This window comes from Cervus canadensis, chromosome 22 (genome assembly GCF_019320065.1).
Source record: "Cervus canadensis isolate Bull #8, Minnesota chromosome 22, ASM1932006v1, whole genome shotgun sequence".
Classification (NCBI taxonomy): domain Eukaryota; kingdom Metazoa; phylum Chordata; class Mammalia; order Artiodactyla; family Cervidae; genus Cervus; species Cervus canadensis.
In genome coordinates, this window is record NC_057407.1 from 42,547,768 (window position 1) to 42,571,900 (window position 24,133).

General features: G+C 41.6%; 1 protein-coding gene across 1 annotated transcript; it reads right to left on the reverse strand.

Annotated features, from left to right (window-relative positions):
• Nucleotides 1–8,610: 8,610 nt before the first annotated feature.
• On the reverse strand, nt 8,611–24,009 carry EMC3 (ER membrane protein complex subunit 3). The gene is made up of 8 exons (XM_043442405.1): nt 23,839–24,009; nt 19,096–19,153; nt 18,631–18,724; nt 16,624–16,728; nt 15,825–15,906; nt 13,757–13,836; nt 12,898–12,980; nt 8,611–9,267 (listed from the first exon to the last, which is right to left on the reverse strand). Exons 1-8 carry the CDS (start codon nt 23,991–23,993, stop codon nt 9,139–9,141), a joined length of 786 nt encoding a protein of 261 aa, XP_043298340.1. The 5' UTR covers nt 23,994–24,009; the 3' UTR covers nt 8,611–9,138.
• Nucleotides 24,010–24,133: the final 124 nt, after the last annotated feature.

The following is a 24,133-nucleotide window of genomic DNA, read 5'->3' on the forward strand; positions in this document are numbered from 1 at the left end:
AGCTCCTCTCTCTGAGAGATTCTCAGGGCTAAGTAGAGAAGCGAGGTAACCTCGGAGGGATGTGGAAATCACTTCCGCAGCATCCCTGAAAACGGGGCAGTCAGTCTCTGCTTGCATACCTCCTGGGACGGGGAGCTCACTCCCTTTGTATCGCTAGATCTACGTCCTTATAGGGAGACATACATTCTAGGGACCTCCTACAGGTAAATCCCACCTACAGCTTGATGTACACCCTTCAGCTTTTTGAAGGCACAACCACATACACATTTTAAATAGAAATGAGATCATACTGTACATATTGTTCTGTAACTCGCCTTCTCCTTCACTTCCCAATATATCCTGGCATATTTAGCATGTACATTTCTACAGTTCCATCTCATTTCTTGTATTCAGCATGGAGAATTGCAACATATGATCAGCCTGTCATTTTTACTTAGCCAGTTCGTGAAGTCAGACATGTAGGTTGTTCCTAGCTATTTGCTAGCAAGAATAACAAGGCACCAGCATTCCTGTACAGACATCTTTGTGCACATACACTGGTGTACCTATCATAATTTTCTGCTTGAGGCGTGGGTAGGTCATTGTCTCTGCACATTTTCAGGTAGGTCTGTCAGAATGCTCCAGGTCCCTGTTTGGACAGTTGCCGATGTATCAAATGGCCACCGGAAGGCTCAGCACGTTAAGGAAGATCCACACAAGGAATCCATGTGGTCATGAAATATGGTGTGGGGTCTTTGATGGCATGGAGACATGTCGAGAGTAGACTGGTGTTTATTTATTTAAATTGCAGTCATTTGAGTCATAATATATGCTGAAATTATCCCAATTCAAGCAACATAGAAATGTTCAAAGAATACAGGGACTGTCTTACCCTTGGTCTCTCCAGCTCTGCCCCCTGCAGATGTACCCACCATTAACATCATACTGTTTTCTTTGCATCATATGAAAATATATAAGTGCATGCATTTCTACAAAAATGGGATCATACTATGCATATTATTCCATAAGCTTGTTTTGTTTTAAGCAGATATATGTTGGAAACATTTTGAAGGCAATACATACTAGCTCTGTCCTTTCTTTTAATTAGCTGTACAGTTTTGCATGGTGTGGATGTTCTGTTAGTTTGTCAGACAGTCCCAGTATTCCCCTACTGATGAGTAATCAGGTGATTAACAGCTTTTTTCCCCCTAGAAACAATACTGCAATAAGCATCCTTACATACTAATATATACATTATTATATGTTGATACTCTCATTTCTCTCAGATAATTATTTGTATGATCCCATTTTTGTTAATATCCACCAATCAGTCCATCACCTATTCTATCCCTAAATATTAGAAGGTAGATAGTGATTGGTGTGTGTGTGTGTGCTCAGTCGTGTCCGACTCTTTGCCCCATGGACTGTAGCCCGCCAGGCTCCTCTGTCCTTGGGATTTCCCAAGCAAGAATACTGGAGTGGGTTGCCATTTCCTTCTCCAGAGGATCTTCCCAACCCAGGAATTGAACCTGCATCTCCTGCATTGGCAGGCAGATTCTTTACCACTGTGCCAACTGGGTTACCAGGACATGACTGAGCGACTGAGCCCTCATGCAGATCGTGGTTGATATAATTTTTATCTAATTTTGCTTTTCTGTTTACCAATGTTTTATACAACCATGTATTTCTTTTGTAATCAGAGATAAGAATGATAATATAATTTTAAAAAGAAAGAAAGAAAATCCTTCCTAGGGTTGAACTGAAGTATCTCTGCCAGTGCTTTCCTATCTGTAGCTCTCACAGAAAACCAATCCTCAGCCCTTATTGTGTCTCACATGCTGTAGTGTGAAGAGTGGTCACTCTCTAGTAGCTGGTAAACAGCGGAGCCTGAATCTAGCTTTTCTGACTCCGGGGGAGAGTTCAGGCTTTTCCCATTTTCCCATATCATCTGACCAGCTTTACTATTTTTTCTTGCGGGAACCCCATCAGGATTGTAAAGTCATCTGTTATTTCTCCAGGATTTTCTTCTCCAGGCCAAACCCTTCCAGTCGTCTTAGCCTTTCCTTGAAGGACAGGGTTCTGAGATCTCACCATGGTGACATCTCTCCTCTGTTTGTGTCTTACCAGGTCAACAATATTCTCTTTGAAGTATGACTCTTGGAACTGAGAGAATAAAACTGAATGTTCACCTCCCCTTTCCTTGAGTCTACTCCTCTATTAATATGACCCCACCTATTAATATGCTGAAGTAATGTTTCTGGCAGCCACATCACTTTATTCTCAATATTGACCGGGTCTTCCCCATCTCATTGTGTGCAGTTGGTTTCTTTTTTCGTCTCTTGGACGTATCCCATGGCATGTGGCATCTTAGCTCTCCGCTCAGGGATGGAACCTGTGCCCCCTGCAGTAGAAGTGCAGAGTCTTAACCACTGGACCACCAGGGAAATCCCCGCAGTTAATGTTTTGATCCTCACTAGAGGATTCTACATTTGTTTGTTATTTATCTTATCTTGTTCGATCTAGTCAGTCGTTCTGATCTTGGGGGAAATTATCTAGATCCTGTTTCTATATATAACAGATAGTTGGCATTTTTTGGCATTGTCCAAGATCTCTCTCCTGACAGCATCCTAATTTCCTTTGAGGGACCTCTGTCTTTTCCCCTGTGGGCAGTCTTGGTGGGAGGGCAGTTCGAGGGGCCCATTATGGAAGCTGTGGGATCCAGGTCCCTCCTTTCAGTGACTTCTGGGAAAACTCACTGATGAGTCTCCTTTGGAAACGTCAAGATTCCCTCAGCAGGTTCGGGGCTAGCTTGGTTCCTTTCCTCAGTTTCCTCCAAGGAGGGCAGGGTTTGTGTGCTTGGACCCCAATTCATGCCCCTGCAGAGTCTCACTGGCTTGGCGGCGCCCCAGCCCCCAATTCCCTCAGAATCATCAGACTGCTGCTCCCCGGCTCTGGAGCCCCAATCCCATTGTGTTTCCAAACTGCGGATTGGTAGGGACTTTGAGATTCCAGACAAAAGCAAGGAGATTATGATCCCTTTGGCCAGAACCCATGATGAAAGCTGATCCAAAGGAAAGAGGAGACTGGCTAGCGGTGGAGGTGAATGTTAACTGGGGAGCATGGGGTGCCAGTTATAGGTGGGGAGTATTCTGGCTGTAAAAGAGGTTCCTTGCCTCATCCTGGAGCGTCTGGGACAGCAAGGATGGGTGGGGGGTGATTCCAAGCATAGCATACGGGGTATGGTCAATAGCTTTGTTTATCAAGCTCTTGGTCTGCCAGGAGCTGTGCTACACACCTTACATGCATGATTCTTTCTAAGTCCTGACAACCACCCTATAAATTATTTGTTTTTCCAGTTAGGTTTTGTAAAAAAAAAAAAAAATGTGTTTATTTCTGGCCATGCTGGGTCTTTGTTGCTGCACAGTCTTATTCTAGTTGCGGTGAGCGGGGGCTCTTCCAGAGTTGTGACGCACAGGCTTCTTAGGGCAGTGCCTTCTCTTGTTGCAAAACACAGGCTCCAGGGCGCATGAGCTTCGGCAGGTGCAGCACGTGGGCTCAGAAGTTGTGGCACACAGGCCCTGTTGCCCCGCAGCATGTGGAATCTTGCCGCATCAGGGATCAAACCTGTGTCCCCTGCATTGGCAGGTAAATTCTTAATCCTGGACCACTAGAGAAGTCCCCGTAACCCTATATTATTATTATTATTATTTTAATTTATTTTTAATTGGAGGACAATTGCTTTATAATATTGTGTTGGTTTCCACCATATGTCAACATGAATGGGTCATAGGCATACATATGTCCCCTCTCTCTTGAACCTCCCTCCCACCCCATCCCACCCCTCTAGGTTGTCACAGAGCACCGGTTTGAGCTCCCTGAGTGAGACAACAAGTTCCCACTGGCTATTTTATATATGGTAATACACGTGTTTCCATGCTACCCTCTCGATTTGTCCCAGCTTCTCCTTCCCCCACTGTGTCCACAAGCCTGTTCTCTGCCAACAACTTGATATATTTTTATGCTTTCCATTTTACAGCCAGCAAGCTCAGGGAGGTTATGTAATTTGTCCAAGGTCACACAGCAGATGAAAAGCCAAACCATAAGGGCCAGTGGTCTCAAGAGTGATGACACTACCCTGCCCCTCTGGAAGAATCGCAGAGAGAGAAGGAGAGATGAAAACCCCAGGCTTTCCCGGTGGCACTTACTGTGCTAGGAGTTTGAATCTGAAAATAGGCCTCCAGTGCTCGCTTCGGCAGCACATATACTAAAATTAAAAACAGGCCTCCGACTGGGATCTCCGAGGAAAGGAGAGCCAACCACCAGCTTTGGGAATTTTTGAGAGCTCCTACCCCAGAGTACCTTGGAAGCTCCCAGCAAAGGGGAGAGAGAATAAAAAGGCAAAGCCATGGTGAAATCTCCTGCTTGGACAGGACACTTGGCTGCCATTTCTGTTCTGGTGAGTCACTATGGTGGGAAAGAGCAGAGAAACTAAAGGCAGCTTGGGAGTGGGACTGGGGGAGATGGTGCCGTCTGGCAGACTTTGTTCTCGGCCAGTCTTAGCTCTGAGGGCAGGAACAGTCACACTCCCACATTGAGCCTCAAGGGTCCCTGGAATCTTAATTCATTCTTTCTCAGATTTTAGCCTCCATGGATACCAGCTAAATGAACCCTATTTTTAAAAAATATATATATATATATTTAATTAATAAGTCTGATGATCCAGTACACACTGTAAGGATCAACTGTCCTTTATTTTATTCCCTCTCACTCCCAATTCTTTTCAACTCTTTATGGTAGTTCTGCTTATTTCTTTGGTCTTTATATGTATTTTCTAATTGTCAGACTTATATTGCTAATTTTTTTTCAGCTTTAGGTTTTACCTCTTGACTACTGCAAAGGAACATGAAGATTTAGCTCTTATATTGCCTTCCACATTTTCCTGTGCCGCTTTTGTTTATATCATCAATCTGCATTTACAATAGTCCAACTGTGAAACAAAGTATCCAAGCTGAATCAGGAGTGTGCTATGATTATAATTTGTTTGCTAGATGTTCTGCTTTTCCTGGGGTAAGTGTGGCTTGGGTTTTTATTTACTTAATTGTCTATGCATCTGTCACTAATTCATTCCCCATAATCTTTCTTTGAAGCGAAAAACAATCTAAAGATTTGGTCTCCCAGGTGAGAATACTTTCAAAAAGGCATACAGACTTCTATAACAAATACGTAGTTTCTTCAACAAATTAACAGCTTGAAAAAACCAAGGGGAAGGGAAAATGTTATAAAAGACTTGAGTCATAGCAGTCAAATGCCATGTGCGAGGTCCTTGTTGGGATCCTCATCCAGACAAAGCAAAGACACAAAGGTGTTGGAAGATAATTGGGTAATTTGAACATTGATTGGGCCTTAGCATGGACTAAACAATAAACCTGTTTGGACTCGGTGAATAATGGTATTATGGGTTATGTTTGATCATTTCCTCATCTGTCAGAGCTACTTACTAAAATGTTTTTGTGTGAGATGGTATCGTGTCTAACATTTACCGTTGAAACACTCCAGGAAAAAAAAAATGCGTTTGGAAGATACATGAAAGATTGACAAACTATTATTATTCATTATCAGTGAAGGGAGATGGGTACTATCCTCTACACTCTTGTGTATGGTTGAAATTTTTCATAGTAAAAAGTTTAAAACAAAAAAGAAATTCACAAAGAAATGGAAGAAAGGAAAAGATTACACAGGGCTGCCTGTACAATTGGTGAGCTGGTTGTAGAAATAAAACCTTTTACATATTGAGTACTAGCCCGTTTTGTGTCTAGTATGCATTTTGGGTCTAGTACACGGATATAGAGCTCGGGTTTCTGAAGCCTGCGGACCTTCCCAGGCTCCTCCAGAGCCCGGGAGATGGGGATGGTGGGACCAGGGTGAGTACAGGGTCAGGAGGGCTGCCAGAGCTGACGTTAAAGCGCAGGAGAGGCCTCGGGACATGCTGGCAGGCCCCTGACACCCCTCTGCACCCAGCATTCTCAGATGTCTCCTCCATGCTATCCTCGTACATCCTGGATAGTCTCCAAGAGCCCCTCGTGTCCATGACCTTGAGAGATCTTGATGTCAACAGCCAATAGGATGTAACTCACCTATTTAAGGTGTTCTATTCAGTGGTTTTTATTATAGTCGCAAGGTTGTGTAACTATCACAAGTACAAAACATTTTATCATTACCTTTTATTACTGAAGTACCGTGATTTACAGTGTGGTTTCAGGTGTGAAGCACAGTGATTCAGTTATATACACGAGTGCAGGTTTGGTTGAGGGCTATTTGGGTTGTTTCCACTTTGTGGCAGTTATGAATAATGCTACTGTGTTTGTGTACACGTTTTTGTGTGGACATATATGTACTCCTTTCTCTTGGGCTGTGTGTCTAGGAGTGGAACTGCTGGGTCACATGGAAACTTTGTTTGAGCTTTAGAGGAACTGCCAGACTGTTTTCCACAGTGGCTGCAGATCTGGGCTGGGGTGACTTAGAAGCTCTCTGCCAGCTGGCCTTGCCTCTGCCTCATCGCATCATGTCTTTTTTGTGTATTTTTTTATTTGGCTGCATTGGGTCCTACTTGCAGCACACGGGATTTTTAGTTGAGGCGTGTACTGTGGCATGTGGGATCTAGTTCCCTGACCAAGGATCGAAACTGCCCCCCCCCTGCATTGGGAGCATAGAGTCTTAGCCACTGGACCACCAGGGAATTCCCAGGGGTGCTTTTCACTGAGGTTACGAAGCTGGTGTCTCTGTGAGAAGACAAACTGCCTGAGAATAGAAAAAAGCAGACTTGAGAAAGCAACCAAGTCTGGATGATATCATTTGAGGCCCTGGCTCCAGTTACACTGAAGTAACTGACCACTGGGCATTTTAGTTATTGAACCAATTTACATTAAGGAAAAAAAAGAAAACTGCTTAAGCCAGACTGAGTTCTGTCAGTTGCCACTGCACTGTTCCTCACGGAGTAACCCCCCATGTCTCCTACATATACCCCTGCCCATCAGGCTCCTCAGACCATACAGGGGGACCAGGCTGGCTTTTGCCTCTAAGCACAGGTTTACCTGCTGTCCTCCAGTCTAAGTCATCACTATTTTTCTGAGTTGTGTGATCACTGACTGTCGATCTTTAATCTTCCATGCAAGGTGCCTTTCATACCACCATTATCAATAAGTGGACATTTCACGTTGCTCTAAATGGTTTCGGGTGCTAAGTCCAGGGTGATGGTAAAGGTGGACTGCTCACCTAGCAGTCTGATCCAAACTAAACTCCAAGAAGCAGACATAATAAGCAGTGCTCCTTGAACTTGCGTGCTGGTTCTGAGAAGAGCCTGCCAAGGCAAACTTGGCTTTTCCCTTTGACTTGCTGTAGAGCTGGTGCCAAGGACATACACATTTACCACCATGATGGGTGAGAACAGTCTCACACATTTTACCCACCCAACTTCACTACAGGGAAGACAGACTGTGTGGGTCAAGAGGCAGACCAAGGACACGCTGTAGGAAAGGGGGTCCTCCCCTCAGTCCCCGTATTGTCTCCATTCCTGCCTGATTCAGACCTTTCTGTATATACCATACCACTCCCCACTTCGTCAGGAAGCAGTGAATTGTAGACATTTTCATCTGCGGGCTTTGACTGGTTCTCTTCCCTTTGCTTGGGATGCCTTTCTACACTGCAGAACTCTTTCAAGACCCAGAGCAAAGGTTAGCTTCCCTGGGAATCTTTGCTCCTTTAATATTTTAACAACTGTTTTAAATATTAGCATCTCTTAACTTTGGGTCAGCGTGTCACTATGAATAGGCTTTAAAGGGTCTATCAGTGCTCCTGGGGTTACCCTAGAGGTCTATGCTTCCATCAGATTCTCAAAGAGGTACTGTGACCCAACGAATGATTAAGAACCACCAATTTCTCATGTGTCTCTCTTATGAGTTCCTGAGGACAAGAGTCCCATTTTTTCCATTTTAGACTCTCCAGCACTGGTCCACAATACATACTCATAACTGTTGGCAGAAGGCTGTGAGTGACCCACAGAGGTAATGTTTGTACAGGTAAAGACAAAAAGACAGGACGATTTAATTTGTAGAGTTGAGTTGTTTGTTCCTGATTACAACGTTCAATGTGTAGTTACATTTCACCTCTTGGTACAGAGAAGGCCCTCTGCCACCTCCCTGGGACAGTTAATCCAGACAGAATTATTCCTGGGCAACCCTTACCTCTGTGTCTGCCAGCAATCACCCTCTCTCCCTTCTTACAACCACATGTAAGCTCTCTCTCATCCAGAATAACTCGGACATGGGGTCTTTCGTTCAGTGGAGTAGCCATGTATAGTGCAGCTCTACTGATCTGACAGTGGATTTAATATATTATGAATTCCAGATGAAGACTTCACATTACTTAACCACTGAAGTCTTTGAGCATCCCAAAGGCATTTGAGGATCTGGCAGTGTCTCAGGGTCACCAATTTCTACTTGATAGTATTAAGACAGAGAGAAGGTTTGCTAAGTCTGTCCTGGCCCTGGGCATTTACTCTGGAAAAGAGCTTGAGTCAGGTTTTGACACATTTGCTTTTCATGTCATTTGCAGGCGCAAAATGAACAACACAGAGAGTTTCATTTTGTTTATCCATTGGTTCTAAATTTTCAACAATGAAAATGTATTATTTGTGAAAGGGAAGTTATACAAATACTAACAAAAAATTTAAGGTGAAATGCAGGGTGTTTGGATTCCAAGAAAACAGGAGTTTACTGAGGTTTAGGTGTCAGAATGACTGCACGTAATAATTAGGTTTAATTGACAATGCTTTTTCCATAGACTGAATTTTTGCCGTTTTTTAATATTATCACTAGCTTGAGTGTCCCCCCTTTCTCTTACTTTTATTACTAGAGTCACCAGAAGGAACATTTAAAATATTTAAAAAATAGCTGTTTCTGGGCAAGTCACCCAGCATACACTCCTCACGTTTCCTCTGGGTTCAAACATGAAGGGGAGCCCGCCTCAGACAAGAACAATCCTTGCTGCACCCCCGCCAGCTCATGCACCCTCCTTTTCATTCCAAGAGGCTCCAGCTCAAATGAAAGTTGTAAGGTTAAGCGCTACTCCAAGTTCCAGACACAGCTAGCCCCTGCTTGGTCTTCAAAAAATAGAGGTCTGTAATTCCTTTTTGAACATGCCTTCGAAATGGAGGTCTTTGGCCATGAGCTCCTCTTCAACGTCATCCAGTGCCCACTGGTGATCCGTCAGTTCCAGAGCTTCCCACTCTGTCTGCAAAGGAAGAGAAACATGGGGGCAGGGAGAGAAGGGCTGTTACAGGAGCAGTGCTGATATGCTCAGGCCTGGAGCGGGATCAAGCTCTGCACATGTGACACTCACTCAATCCTATGAGGGAGGTGCTGCTGTCCGCTCACCCACCCCCGCCCCTAAGTTACAGACAGGAGACTAGGCTAAGAAAGAAACAATCTGTTCAGGTCCCTGGAGCTGGCAACTAATTACATTTCTCAAGTATTCTATTAATGCTGACTACTTCTGCCTTTAATTAGTAGGTCTTTAAAAATGCTCTACAAAACTTAATGTGCAATATAAATGTTAGCTCACAGGTATGGGTTTTTAAAAACAATAATTTACACAATCCATCCCTTCAATGTGTGCACTCCAGTGGCTTTTAGTGTGTTCATACAGATGTGCAACCATCACTGCTGTGGAGTTCCAGACACTTCTGTCACGGCAGACTCCCTCTACATCAAACAGCAGATACTCCCATATCCCCTCCCCAGCCCCTGGCAACTACTACTTCATTTTCTGAATCTTGTCATCTTCTCTGGATGCACTATGTGGCCTTTTGTCACTGGTTTCTTTCACTTAACATTTTAAAAAAAATTTATTTTGTTGAAGTATACTTGATCTACAGTGTTGTCTTGGTTTCTGCCATACTGCAAAGTGATTCAGTTATACATATACATTTAGTTTTTTTCATCCTTTTCCATTATGATTTATTACAGGATATTGGTTATAGTTCCCTTCTCTTAGCATGTTTTTAAGGTTCCTCTCTGTTGTGGCATGATTCAGCACTTCATTCTTCTTTATGGCTAATATTCCACTGCATACATTCCATTGTCTAGACATTGCATTATCTGTTCATCAGATGATGGACATTTGGATTGTTTCTAGGTTTGACTATTATCAGTAGTATTCTGAACATTCTTGTACTCAGTTCTTGTGTGAAAATATGTTTTCAGTCTTGGGTGTTTAGCTGAGAGCAGAACTGCTGGGTCATATGGTAAGTGTGTTTAATTTTTTGAGGATAAGACTAAGAACTGTGTTCCAAAGCAGCTGCATAATCACCAGCACGAATCAGGGTTCCAATGTCTCCACATCCTTGTCAACACTCGTTACTGTCCATCTTTTTTATAATAACCATACGAGTGAGTGCGAGGTGGTATCTCACCGAAGTTTTTTTTTTCTCACTGAAGTTTTGATTTGCAAAACCCCCCGATGACTAATGATGTTGGGCATCTTTTCATGTGCTTAGCTTATTGGGTATTTGTTCGTCTTCTTTGGAGAAATGAGCATTCATATCCTTTGCCAACTTTTTACTGGATCATCTTTTTATTGTCGAGTTCTAAGAGTTCTTTATTCTGAATCTTGGACCCTTACCAGATGTATGATTTGCAGACACTTTCTCCGATTCTATGGGCTGGCTTTTCACTTTGTTAACAGTGTCTTCTGAAGCACAGAAGTTTTCATTTTGACAAAGTTCCACTTATCTATTTTTCCTTTTGTTGCTTACACTTTTGATGTCATATCTAAGAAATCATTGCCTAATCTAAGGTCACAGACATTTACACCTATGTTTTCTTTTACGAGCTTTCTAGTTTTAGCTCTTATATTTAGGTCTTTGACCCATTTAAAAACTTTTATTCACAATGTTTTTTATTGTGGTAAATATTCATATACATATGAAACAAAATTTGCCATTTTTAACCACTGTTAAGTATACAATTTAGTGGCATTTTTTAGGTTCACAATGTTGTGCAACCATCACCACTATTTCTAAATTTTTCATCCCCTGAAACAGAAACTCTGTACGCAATAAACAGCAAAACTATTCTTTCCCTCACTGAATTATTTTGGCAGCTTTCTCAAAAATCATTTGACCTACATGTATGAGTTTATTTCTGAACTCTCAATTCTTTAAAAAGAAAAACAAAACTTTTTTTATTTATTGGCTGCACTGCACAGCATTTGGATCTTAGTTCCCTGGTCAGGGATCGACCCTGGGCCTCCTCCCCTGGAAGCACACAGAGTCTTAACCACTGGACCGTCAGGGAAGTCCCGACTGAATGGAATATCAGCTCTGTTCCATTGGTCTGCAAGTCTGCACATCCGGCAGTCCCACACAGTCTTGATTACTATAGCTCAGAAGTAGGTTTTCAGATCAGGAAGTCCTGAGTCTTCCAACTCCGTTCTTATTCAACATTGTTTCACCTATTCTGAAGCCCTTTCACTTCCGTATTATCTTCTGGATCAGACTGCCAATTTGCGCAAGAAAAGTTGGTGGGATTTTGAGTCTGTAGATCAACAGATCAAGGAGTACTACCATCTCGATAACAGTAAGTCAAGATAATATGTACATGGATATATTTGCATTTATTTAGGGTTTCTTTAGTTTCTTTCAGCAATATTTTTCAGTTTTCATGGTACAAGTCTTGCTGTTTTGTTAAATTTATTCTTATCCTTTTTGATACTATTGTAAATGGAATGATTTTCTTAATTTCTATTTTTCATATTCTTTATTACCAGTGTGTAGAACTATGACTGATTTCTGAAAATCTTGCTGAATGTATTACATGTAATAGTTTTTTGGTGGATTCCTATTAGGATATTCTATGTAAAAGATCACATTACTTGCAAACAAAGACAGTTTTACTTCTAAAACTTTTTTTTTTTTTTTAAATTTGGCTGCACTGTGTCTTCACTGTGATCCATGGGCCTCTCTAGTTGCAGCATGTGGGCTTAGCTGCCCTGTGGTATGTGGGATCCTAGTTCCCTCACCAGGGATCGAACCCGAGTCCCCTGCATTGGAAGGCAGATTCTTAACCACTGGACCACCAGGGAAGTTCCTGCTTCTTCCTTTCTAATCTAGATGCTTTTTATTTCTTTTTCTCGCCTAACTGCCCTGGCTAGAACATCTAGAATAATGTTGAATAGAAGTGGTCATAGTGGACATCTTTTGTCTTGTTCCTACCCTTAGGGGCAAAGCTTCCAGTATAAGTATGTTAACTGTGGGTCTTTCATAGGTATCTTTCATCAAGCAAATTCCTCTCTATTTCTAGTTTTCATCATGAAAAATTAGTGAGATTTTGCTGTATAAAATTATATTGGATTTTACAAATTCAAGAATCATTTATGAAAGGCTCAAATAATTTAGGTTTTTTTGGGAGCAAGCCACATGGCCTGTGGGATCTTTGTTCCCCCACCAGGGATTGAACCTGGGCCCTCGGCAGTTAAAGAATGTGGAGTTCTAACCACTAGATTGCCAAGGTATTCCCAATTTAGATTTTACTGAATGAAATTTATATCAGGGTCCAAAAAAGTTCAAAATATTCCAAATGTCTACCTGGCATCTTTGATTGGGCTGCTTTTATAACTTCATTTACACTGTGGATTAAATTGGGTGAGCATTTAAAAACCACCGAAAGTACCAAGAATCTCTAACTTACTTATCAGATGATTCTGTCTCTGGAATATGAGACATGTAAATGCAAATACATTTTCACTCAACTTAAAATGATGGAACCATATATATACCACACTCACTTCAGGGAATTCATCTTTAAAAGTAACTCTGGTAACACCTTTGAGCTTCGGTGAAGCTGGGAAGAGAAGTGAGTGTACCTTAAAAGCTTTGTTGGTGTCTGCGGGCATGGCCATGGCTGCTCCAGTCATCTGCTCCTGCATCATCCGAGACTGGTCAGCAGCTGCAGCGTAAGACACACCCCGGTGAATGCCAGGGCACAGCCCGCACCCAGGACCCTCAGGGAAGCGTGGTCCTCACACAGCACTTACAGATGCTTGGCAGTGGGTTAGAGAACCATGGACAGTTCACTGGCCTTGTCACACACTTTGTGAAAGTCACTTTACCTCTTGCAAACAATGGACGTGATAACAGCAGGAGAAAGAAGATTAACTAAAGGAAGCTCTAAACTTTATTTCAAATTTAAATAACACGAGCAATAGCTATGAGTTACTGAGCAACACCAATATGCCAGGTACTTCACTAAGTGCTCCATGTATCTACCTTATCTACTCACAGCAAACCCAGAAGTCAGTTATTAAGGTCCCTATTTTACAGGTAGGCAGAAGACTGGTGTGGTTAAGTAACTACCCAGGGTCCCAGCTATTTAAGTAAGAGAGCCAGGACTGGTACTGGTCTCTAGTCAATGGGCGAACTGATCAAACCAGCCTTCTCTCAGCTTCAGGCTTACATTTACAGGCTTACATTGCTGGTGCTGGGTCCCTCATTGGAGGGTATCAGACTCTGCATAACTAAATACTGTCCCCGTGATTAATGAGGAGAATTCAGATCTTCAGTCTGACCTTGGGATGCTTAAGACTCTTTCAGAATACCTCAGAAACTTAGGAATAAGTTTAGGGAATGAAGCACCATATTTCACTCTGTTCAATACAACACAGCCTACATAATCACTCTGGCCCTGGTATGAATGACTCAGCTATTGAAGTAATTGCCTCTTACCATTATCTTGGCCCAAAATCAGAGAGTAGATGCTCCGAAGCCCAAAGACATTGAGGAAATACCAGGATGCAGAACTCACCCTAGGAAGCAAAAGTGAAACAATGTAGGTAGTTATTTCAGGATAAACTAGTTCATACATTTCTACCACCCAAAGTTGTTCAGAGTATATAAAGGAATCACCTGGGGTCAGCCAGTAGTCATCCAGAGCACAACCAAAGAAGAAACACACGTGAAGGCCATGTTACAAATATTAATAGTTTATAGCTCTCTGCAGGCAAACAGCTGAGCCTTGTGGATAGACCTGGGTCAAATCTCAATTCTTCCACTCACTTCAGAGAGTTGCCATGAGGGTAAAATGAGGTAATATATGGAGGCTAACAGCTCCTTCTTTGGCATTCAGTAGCAGGAACTGAACTCACAACTGGTGGGCTTCATTTTATCAGGGAACATGAGTTTTGTTTAATTATCCTGCCTACATAGTGAGTTTTCAAACCATTTATTATTTGTAATCATGACAACACCACACACTTGTTATTGATGTATATGATAATTGCAAATAATACTGAAGTTCATAAGATATAAATTGAAAGAGGCTTCCTGTCCTGAATCCCATTCTCTAAGGAAACCACAAGTGTTAGCAGGCTTCATATTGAAGACTGTGGTGGCTGGACAAGCCATTTCAAGTTTTGAACTATATCCCAAAGCTCTCCTTAGGTTAGGTTTCCCACCTTGCCCCAATGAAGTTAATATGTTTGCATATAATAAAAAAGTAAAATGAGTGTAAGAAATGATACAGAGGGAAAGGACCCACACTTCATTCCAATACTTGGGTCACACTCATCTGTACATAATATTTCAGACTGGTAAGCTAGTTCATATGTGGTTCCAGGCTCCTTTGTCCACACGAGCATGTCAGAAACATACTTGTCCAGGTGCTGACAAAAATAAAACAGCTTTTCTCCAGCCCATGAAGTTTGTGTTTACCCACAGGAGACTGGAAGGTCCAAGTTTAACAGTTGTGCTACTCGTAGGAAGTACAGCTTTTCTCCTCTCAGGGAAGTGTGCAGGCCCAAGACTCTCCCAGCGCAGGGTCTATCGTGTCCCTCCCAAACAACCACAAACTGCTCCAACTGCGGAGTGAGTCAAGATCGGCAATGGTGACCCCCATTGCCCATTCTCCTCCTCCTGCTGTCTGGCTATTTTATTTTATTCTAGCCTACTCAATTTTATTTTGGCTACGCTGGGTCTTTGTTGTGGTGGGCAGGCTTCTCGAGTTATGGTGTGCTGGCCTAGTTGCCCTGCTGCAGTGGGATCCTAGTTCCCTGACAAGGGACTGAACCCGTGACCCCTGCATTGGAAGGTGGACTCTTAACCACTGGACCACTAAGGAAGTCCCTGTCTGGTTTCCATTAGACACTAGTCTCTGGGAAGCCATAGCCAAAATAATCTTGGAGAGACCACATGAAGAAGCGCTACTGTGTTCCAGAGACTGTAGCACTGTCCTGAGAGCTCTTCATATTTGGGGTTTTATTACTCTGATATAAAAAGCAGAACGGTAAATAAGACACAAGTGCTGGATTTGGACAGACTTGTGGTCAAATCTCAATGGCTCCACTTGATAGGGTTGCTACGAGAATAAAATAATATATGGACTGTATCTAGCACAGTGACTGGTACCAATGAAAAGGATTAATGTTGTTATTTGAAGTAATGTATTTTGAAACAAATAATACCAACATCCACTTCCATAAGCCCCAGGGCATTTATTGTTAAAAAGTCTGCTTTGTCCAGAATTCCTGCCTTTAACTTTTTTTGGGGTGGACACATCTACTTTTTTGAGCTCTTAAGACCCAAGAAGCTAGGGGAAAGAGCTTGATACATTCTCTCCTTTTGCAAGAAAGCTTATGTAAAAGTTACCATAATCTGTGGCATTCTGAGTGGAGTTTCAATGAGAAAAACTCCAAAAACCTATTCCAGTGAAGCAGGCAAACTGGAAATCCTGTTGTTTAAAGAGATCCCTGTTTTAGATTTTGGTTGGTGTTTTTACTCAATAGAAGAAAGTCCTTACCAGGAGGCATCTAATGTAAGTAGTTCAATTCCTTGCTGTAGCATAGGCTTAAAACGGAGGGTCAGTGGAAACGGGACCTTGGCTGCAGAAAAGCAAGAAAAAGTTCAGAATCATGCCCAGCTTCCTCTGTAGAACAGTTTAATAAGTGTGATGCACATATCTCCCTGAGGAGATGGGAACTCTGTACCATACAGTGTTTAGAAACTTATTTCCACAAAGAGACTTATGTCACTTTCTGAAGAATTAACACTCAAAAGTCACTTGATTCTAGTGCTTTGAACAACACCAGATTGTCTAGTGCTTAAGAAGTAGGGGCTCAACCTGAGCTGTGCCCCAAAATCTGGAAAAGAAACCAGCACAAGTCTGTTAAACCCGAAGTGGAATATATATGCACAAAGAACGACATTCCTAAGACACCAAGTTCATTTAAATAAAAGCGGCTCAAACAAATCGACAAGCAACTGACCCAACACCTCAAAGATGAAGTCAAGACAGGAACAGGCTTCCCTGCCGCCTACTCACTAGGACACAAAACTAATTTTGGATGCAAATTAGTCAGCCACTTGTTCGAGTCCCTTAGTAGAAAAGCATCCGTGTCATCAATGTATGAACACTTTGGGATAAGAGCCGGGAAATCAGAGCATAATCAATTTTTTTGTTCAAGGACTATTATCAGTTTCCACTCGAGAACATAGGACCTGGGACAGTAGTATGTCAGCAGCACCTGGATTTCTGAGTAGGGTCACGGGAAAGGATCAAAGATGAAGTAAACCTGAAGTCTTCTGAGTCTGTAACTTACTTGTGACAAAGCCTGAAAACGTCATGTTGATCCATCCGCCAATAAGAATCATAGGCAGGACATTGGTGACATTGCCTTTCATCATGTCTGTGAGCATGGTGGGATCTAAGACAGAAAAACAAGCAACCAATAGCTGTTACCACTGTTGGTAGGGATTTATTCCTTGTTTTTTGTAACTTTTAAATTTACTTGATAAAATTAATACAAGTAATACAAGTTCATTGTAAAAAATTCACACGACATATAAATACAGGATGTGGAGAGTTCCTCTGCCTACTGTCTAAACACTTTTAACTATTGTATATTCTTCTATCTTTATATGTCAATATAAATGTACATATATACCTATACATGTATATATGTATATACACACAATAGTTTCTTTCTGTATATATATACATGAAGGGATACTATGCTTACTATTCTGCTTCTTAATTTAAAAAATTAACATATTGTGACATATTATGTTTCCATATTGGTGTAATATGGCTTATTATTTTTAATGTCTGCATAGGCGTCCACTGTGGTCACACTCATCACTTCTGGTTAGACCAATAGATTGTTTATTGGCAAAAAAAAAAAATGTTGCCAACAACTTCCTTGTACATAAATCTGCAAATTTGAGTAAGTGTTTCTGTAAGAGAAACTCGTAGAAGAATTTTTGGACCAAGGGATCTGACCATTTAAAACTGACTTTCAGCAACAGTAAGAGGACTTCACTTTCCATGACCTTGACAGTAGCAGCTTTGGTCAAGCTTTTCTTTAAAAAAAAAAAAAAAAAAAAATCATTATTCTTGTTTATCAAGCTGAGTATGTAATATATTTCAATAAATGCTTTCATAACTTCACATCATCAATTAAGGAGAAAGGACATGTTTTGACAAAGAAATCGTTAGTTCAAAGTAAAATGCTTCATTGCTAATACTCTACATTAACTAGTATGCTTTAAAATTCTACTATCCTACTCATCTCCCCACACAAAGTGATGGCATTAATGTTACTAAAGATAAATTTTTGGTTCACTAGATGAAAAAGGCATTTGAATTTAAGAGAAGTACTCTTCAGGGTCAATCTAACATTCCCATAGAAGGCCCTCAAATTCCAGTTTAAGAAATAAATTGTGTGTAGTCGGTCGCTAAGTCGTGTCTGACTCTCTGCGACCCCATGGACTGTAGCCCACCAGGCTCCTCTGTCCATGGGATTCTCCAGGCAAGAATACTGGAGTGGGTTGTGGTCAAGCTTTTCAATCGTTTCTAATTTAATGGGTTAAAAAGGATACCGTGTTTTAATTTGCATTCCACTGATTTTAATTATGTCAAATATCTTCCATATACTTATTGGTCTTTTGTTTCTTATAGATTTGCTAAAAGACTTATTATTGAAATCAATTCCAGTACCTTCTGTCTGGGTTTATGATACTGGTTATCTAACCTAAAGAAATAGGTACTGAAATAAATGGATAAGTAAAACCAAATAATATGTTATTTTTGTTTTACTTTAAAGATGATGTATTTTTCACATGACTGGGATCAGAGGAAGTAAGAAATCTGTTAGAGGAAAAACTGTAGGGGGAGAACAAGCAATCATGTCTGACAAGGAAATGAATCACCGAGGAAAGCAATTAGGCAGAATCTGGGAGTCATCTGCCAGCAACAGGATTGCACTGGGTGGGACCTGGGACTGGAATGCTTTCCAGCCGTGCCCCTCAGAACCCTGGGTCTTGAGGAACAGCAAAGGGGAGAGACCTGGGGACAATGGCCCTACTCCCCGTCCCCTTAGCCGAGAGCTCTTGCTTTTAATTCCACTTTATACATTGGAGTTCTCAAGGTATAAGATTTATTTGAAAGAGAATCCCCTGTTTGTAGATCCCTGTATCAGATGATCCCTAAGTTCCCTCAGATTACTGTCTTATACCATTTAAATTTCAAATAAAAGGACATCCTCCCTGCTCATCCCCCCATCATGTTAAAAATCTTCCTTAAAGATGAGAGAGGGGAATAAACATACCAGTCATAGGAGAAGGCGGCACAACCTTCCTTTTAGTTTTTTTGAAAAATCCATCCTCCGGGTTGTTGAAGTAATATTTTCGTGTCAGGAAAGACTAGTAGAAAAAAGAACTTTTTAAGTCTTAAAACTGTGACCAAAAAAAAAAAAAAAAACCAAAAAAACTATGACATAGAACATTGTCAAATTATTTCCCCGAGGTTTAGTCAGAAGGCCCGTGGAATATGCTATTACATTCAGAGCTGGCAGCCTACTTGGCAGCCGACCTGACACTTTAGCTGAGTCACATTTGAAAACAATTTCCCAAGAAGAGCAAGGTCAAAATGACAGCAAACACCACTAGGCCACAGCTTAATTACTGACTTGCCTGCTTTCAGCTTTCCCCAAAGAGTCCCCTTATAAAACATTCAGATATCTACTGTCCTCAACAGTGAATCGTGGAGCTTGTAATAAAAGATAAATGAGTACCTGTTTGGGAATGTATTTTCCATTTTCCCTGAGGACTCTGCTTCGAATTAGGACTTGACTGAAGGGAAAAAAAAAAAAACCAAACCAAGACAATGAGATTTTTAAAAGTGAAACTCTAGAAGAAAATGAGAGAATAAAGTAGAAAACCTATTTAAACACAAGAGAAGGCCTATTTGGCAATAGCTCTGTGTGGAAACTTTTCAAAATACAAGTGCCCTTAACACCAACAGGACATACTTAACCCAACACAGCTTTCCACAAGAAGTTTTCAGGAGTGACTCTTTCTGAACAAAGATTTCTGAAGAAGGCACATTATGCTTTTTCTTACTTTATAATGAGCTAAGAAGGAACTTTTCTCTGAGTAAAAAGAGTAGCAGTTGGATGCTTCTCAAAAGACCTGGGGGCAGAAGGGAGGAAGGGTGAGGATAAAAGAAGGAAGTTTAAAAAAAACACAAAACCAGAGAAATGATTACAGGGCATGACAGGGTTGTTACCTGAAAGACAACAAATACAAATTCTACTCAGGGTGCAGATGTTGGTAAGCTCTCAGTAAACACTTACTGAATTAATAAATGAAATTATCTGGTGATATTTGAACATAGTTGATCCTTACAGATAACAAAGTGTACCAAGTGGGCGGTGTCAGAACAAACACCAAACAGAAGAGATCAAAATGCTAATTTTTCTAGGTTTTCAAAAGTTGTTTTAATGAGGGGAGGAAAAAACCTCCTTAATGGAAATCCTCCTTGAAAAGCGAAACAAAACAGAACACTGTAAACACAAGCCTAAAGAGTTGAGAGGTGAGACGTTCCATTCCCTGGAGGTGGAACTAAAGCTACTCAAAATCCGGCCTGTGTTGCAACGCTGGTCTGTGATGAGGTGAGAACAGACACCGAGACTAAAGGTTTAGAAACTTCTACAGTATGTGACATTGTCCAAACATCCAAATATGTGATCAAAAATTTTTACCAAAGCACCAGCCAGTGACAGACTGAAAATTAAAAAACCAAAACTGGTCCTTTACCATGGACAGTATAAGTAGCACTGGGTCTAGAATAATGAGTAGCAATTTAAGCTCTGGAGTTGGACAGATGGGTTCGAATATTAGCTCTGCCACTTGTTATCTATGTGATTCTGGGTGAGTCCCTTAAAATTCCTACATCTCCATTCATATTATACACAGTAACAGGCTTATTCTCATTGAACAAATACTTTTCGAGCTTCTGGGTGCCATGGTAGGTGACATGAACAACAGCGATCAAAAAGCAAGTATCTTGGACCTCCCTGGAGGTCTGGTGGTTAAGAATCTGCTCTTCTGCAGAAGGCATGGGCTGGATCCCTAGTTAGGGATCCTGTATGCTGCGGCCAAAAAAAAAGAGGCAAGTATCTCAAGAAGGTTAAAGCCTAGTAGGGGAGAAAAAACATTAATCAAATAACCACAGGAATAAATATCAAATCCATTTGTTACATACCAGGAAAGAGAGACGGATAATGTGAGTGTGTTAACAGGGGGATGTGACGGAGTCTAAGAAGTCAAGGTCTTAGAGAAAGCTTTCCTAAGGGGGTATCATTAAGCTGAAATCTTAATGAGAAGAGACAACCTTGGCAAAGAGCTGGAGCATGGGCAAAAGCCCTGAGGCAGGAGTAAGCACTGCTGTTTCTGGACCAGGGAAAATGCCATATGGCTGGAAGAAAGAGGACTACAGAAACATGGTGAGACAAGGCTTGAGAGGTTGGCAAGAGCTAGACTACGTCTGAGTCTCAGTGCTATTTTTAAAAAATTGGTGTGAAAAACATCAACATAAAATTTACCACCTTAACCACATTTAAGCACACAGTTCAGTAGTGTTGAGCATATCCACACTGTTATGAAACAGATCTCCAGAACTTTTTCATCCTGCAAACCTGAAACTATTCTCATTGCACAATAACGTCCCCATTCCCCATCTCCCAGCCCCTAGTAACCACCATTCTACTCTGTGTTCCTGTGAATTTGACTATTTTAGATACTTCATATAAGTGGAATCATATAGATATTACCATTTTGTATCTGGTCTCTTTTGTTTAGCCTCATGTTCTTAAGGTTCATCTGTGTTGTGACCATGTGACATGATTCCTTTCTTTTTTAAGGGTTCCACTGTATTTTAATCTTTATCTTAAAAGCAAAAGGAGGGAGGAAAGGAAACCCCTGTTGGTGGGACTGTAAATTGGTACAACCTTTATGAAAACCAATATGGAGGTTCTTAAAAAAAATAAAAATAGAATCACAGCAACCCTGTGTTCATTGCAGTATTAGTCACAATAGCCCAGATACAGAAACAACCCCGAGGACTTCCCTGGTGGTCCAGTGGTTAAGAATCTACCTGTCAATGCAGGGGACATGGGTTCGATCCCTGGTCCAGGAAGTTTCCACATGCCATGGGGAACTAAGCCGGTGCACAACTACTGAAACCCATGAGCTCTAGAGCCCAAGTGTGGCAACTCCTGAAGCCCAAATGCCCTGGAGCCTGTGCCCTGCAACAAGAGAAGCCACAGCAAGGAGAAGCCCATACACCACAACGGGACAGCAGCCCTCTCTCTCTGCACACAGAGAAAGTCTGCACACAGCAAAGAAAACCCAGCACAACCCCAAATAAGTAATAATTCTAAAAAAATCCTCAAAGGATACAGACAACATGATATATGTGTAGACACACACACCAGAATATTAATTCAGCCTTGAAAAAGAAGGAAATCCATTCACTTGCAACGACATGGACAAACCATGCATACATTATACAAAATGAAATGAGCCAGACCCAAAAGGACAAATACTATATGATTCCACTTATATGAAGTACCTAGAGATAAAGTAGAATGATGGGTTTCAGGAGTTGGGAGAGAAGGAAATGAGCTACTATTTAATAGGCTCAGAGTTTCTGTTAGGGGTCAGGAAAATATTGTGGAAGTGTATAGTGGCGGCAGTTGCACAACAAGGTGAACGTACTTAATGGCACTGAATTGTATACTTAAAAACAGTCAAAGTGGGGCTTCCCTGGTGTCTCAGTGGTAAAGAACCTGCCTGCCAATGCAGGAGACATGGGTTCAGTCTGGTTAGGGATGAACCCACATGCTGCAGAGCAACTAAACCTGTGTGCCACAGCTACTGGGCCCACACACTTAGAGCCAGTCTTCTGCAACGAGAGGCTACCCCAATGAGAGGCCTGCGGACCACAAGTAGAGAGTAGCTCCTGTTCACTGCAACTAGAGAAAAGCCTGTGCAATAATGAAGACCCAGCACAGCCAAAATAAATACATTTAAAAAAAAGAAAAAAAGAAAGTGGAAAATTTTATATATATTTTACCATAGTTTTTTAAAGAGCAAAAAGCAAATATTAAAGAATTTTAAGCTCAATTTTTCACATATGTCACTTAAGGTGATTACCACTGTAGTTAGCATGCCCTGAGCACTAAAATAATAGTATTTCCTATTTTCTCTTTGCATGTTTTATCACTTGGACTAAAACTCCCTGAGAATAGGGTCTTGTCATATTTTGTACCCCCTAGCATACAGCACCGGAGAAGGCAATGGCACCCCACTCCAGTACTCTTGCTTGGAAAATCCCATGGACGGAGGAGCCTGGTAGGCTGCGGTCCATGGGGTCGCTAAGAGTTGGACACAACTGAGCGACTTCCCTTTCACTTTTCACTTTCATGCACTGGAGAGGGAAATGGCAACCCACCCCAGTGTTCTTGCCTGGAGAATCCCAGGGATGGCGGAGCCTGGTGGGCTGCTGTCTATGGGGTCGCACAGAATTGGATACAACTGAAGCGACTTAGCAGCAGCAGCAGCATACAGCACAGTGCAGGGCACATAGTAAGTCGTCAAGAAAACCTTGTTCACTATAGAGAATTCAGGACTTCCACAGGCTGAACAGAAATTCAGATAGATCTCTATTTGTATTGCTGAGCAATTTTGCAAAAGTGGGGTTGAGAATTATGTGAGGCATTTAAACCCTGAAATAAGACCAACTTAAATTATCCTATATATTTTAAATATTCAGTTTTTCTTAAGGTCTGCAAATGCTACAAGAATTTTTGAATTTTGCATTTTTATTTCCATTAGTATCTAAAAATAAGTCCCTGCTCGGCTAAGCACAACAAGACAACAACTGGTGATAAAGGTAAAGCTTATCTTCTGCAGTCATAATTTGCAAGTGAAAAACATTTTCTTAAAATAAAACTCTAGTTTTCAAAGTCAGTATTTTTCAAACTGGAGTTTCACATTCTTAAAGATCTATTTGTTTTTCCTTTCCGAAATGTCACTATATTCTACAAGCTTGAGAGTCACTTTTTACATACATTCTATTCCCAAATATGGTCTAATGTTTTTTTCATTTATATATTTCTCAATTTTCGTTTAACACATTTTAGAAAAATTTTAGTAATTTCTGAGGCAGCAAAACCTTATTTTATGAAACCAAATGTCCCATTTGTGATCATTCAAGCTCATGGAAACTTATACCGTATCTAGAGGAAAGTTTTACAGACATCATCTAAAATTTAGTCCCCACTCCTGCTCCATGAGGCATGTCCAGTTATCATCCCCACTTCGCAGATGAACAAGTGAAACACAGGGGTAACTCAGCCAAGGAAACTCAGCTAGTGGGGGCCTGATGAAGCCGGGCAAACTGACATAACCCCTGTACTTTCTTGCCCAAGGTCACGAGAGAGTGAGACTGCCGGAGAAGGGAGGGCGCTGACCTGTCGGAGACTTGTTCCTGGGTGAGCTTCTTGTCGCTCTGCAGCAGGATGGACACGTAGTGGCGGATCATGCCCACGAAGAAGGTGATGATGACGATGGGCAGGACTACCCAGAGGCGGATGTTGGAGTCAAGCAAGAGCTCCGGCCCCGCCATCTTCACGGAGAGTGGGCTCCCGGCCGAGTGTAACCGGGTTTCTTTCCGTCTGGGAACCGGGTCCTAGTTGAGGCCGCCTCTGGTCCTTCTCACGCCCCTCAACCAGGCGAGCCCCGGACCCTACGGCGGCGGTGTCCCTT

Excerpts from the sequence above, each read along its gene's own strand:
- EMC3 (XM_043442405.1), bottom strand. The coding sequence starts at position 23,993 with ATGGCGGGGCCGGAGCTCTTGCTTGACTCCAACATCCGCCTCTGGGTA. Across the intron at positions 13,837-15,824 it reads CTTACATTAGATGCCTCCTG|GGTGAGTTCTGCATCCTGGT; the intron begins GTAAGGACTTTC and ends TTTGCTTCCTAG. Across the intron at positions 9,268-12,897 it reads ACACCAACAAAGCTTTTAAG|ACAGAGTGGGAAGCTCTGGA; the intron begins GTACACTCACTT and ends CTTCCTTTGCAG.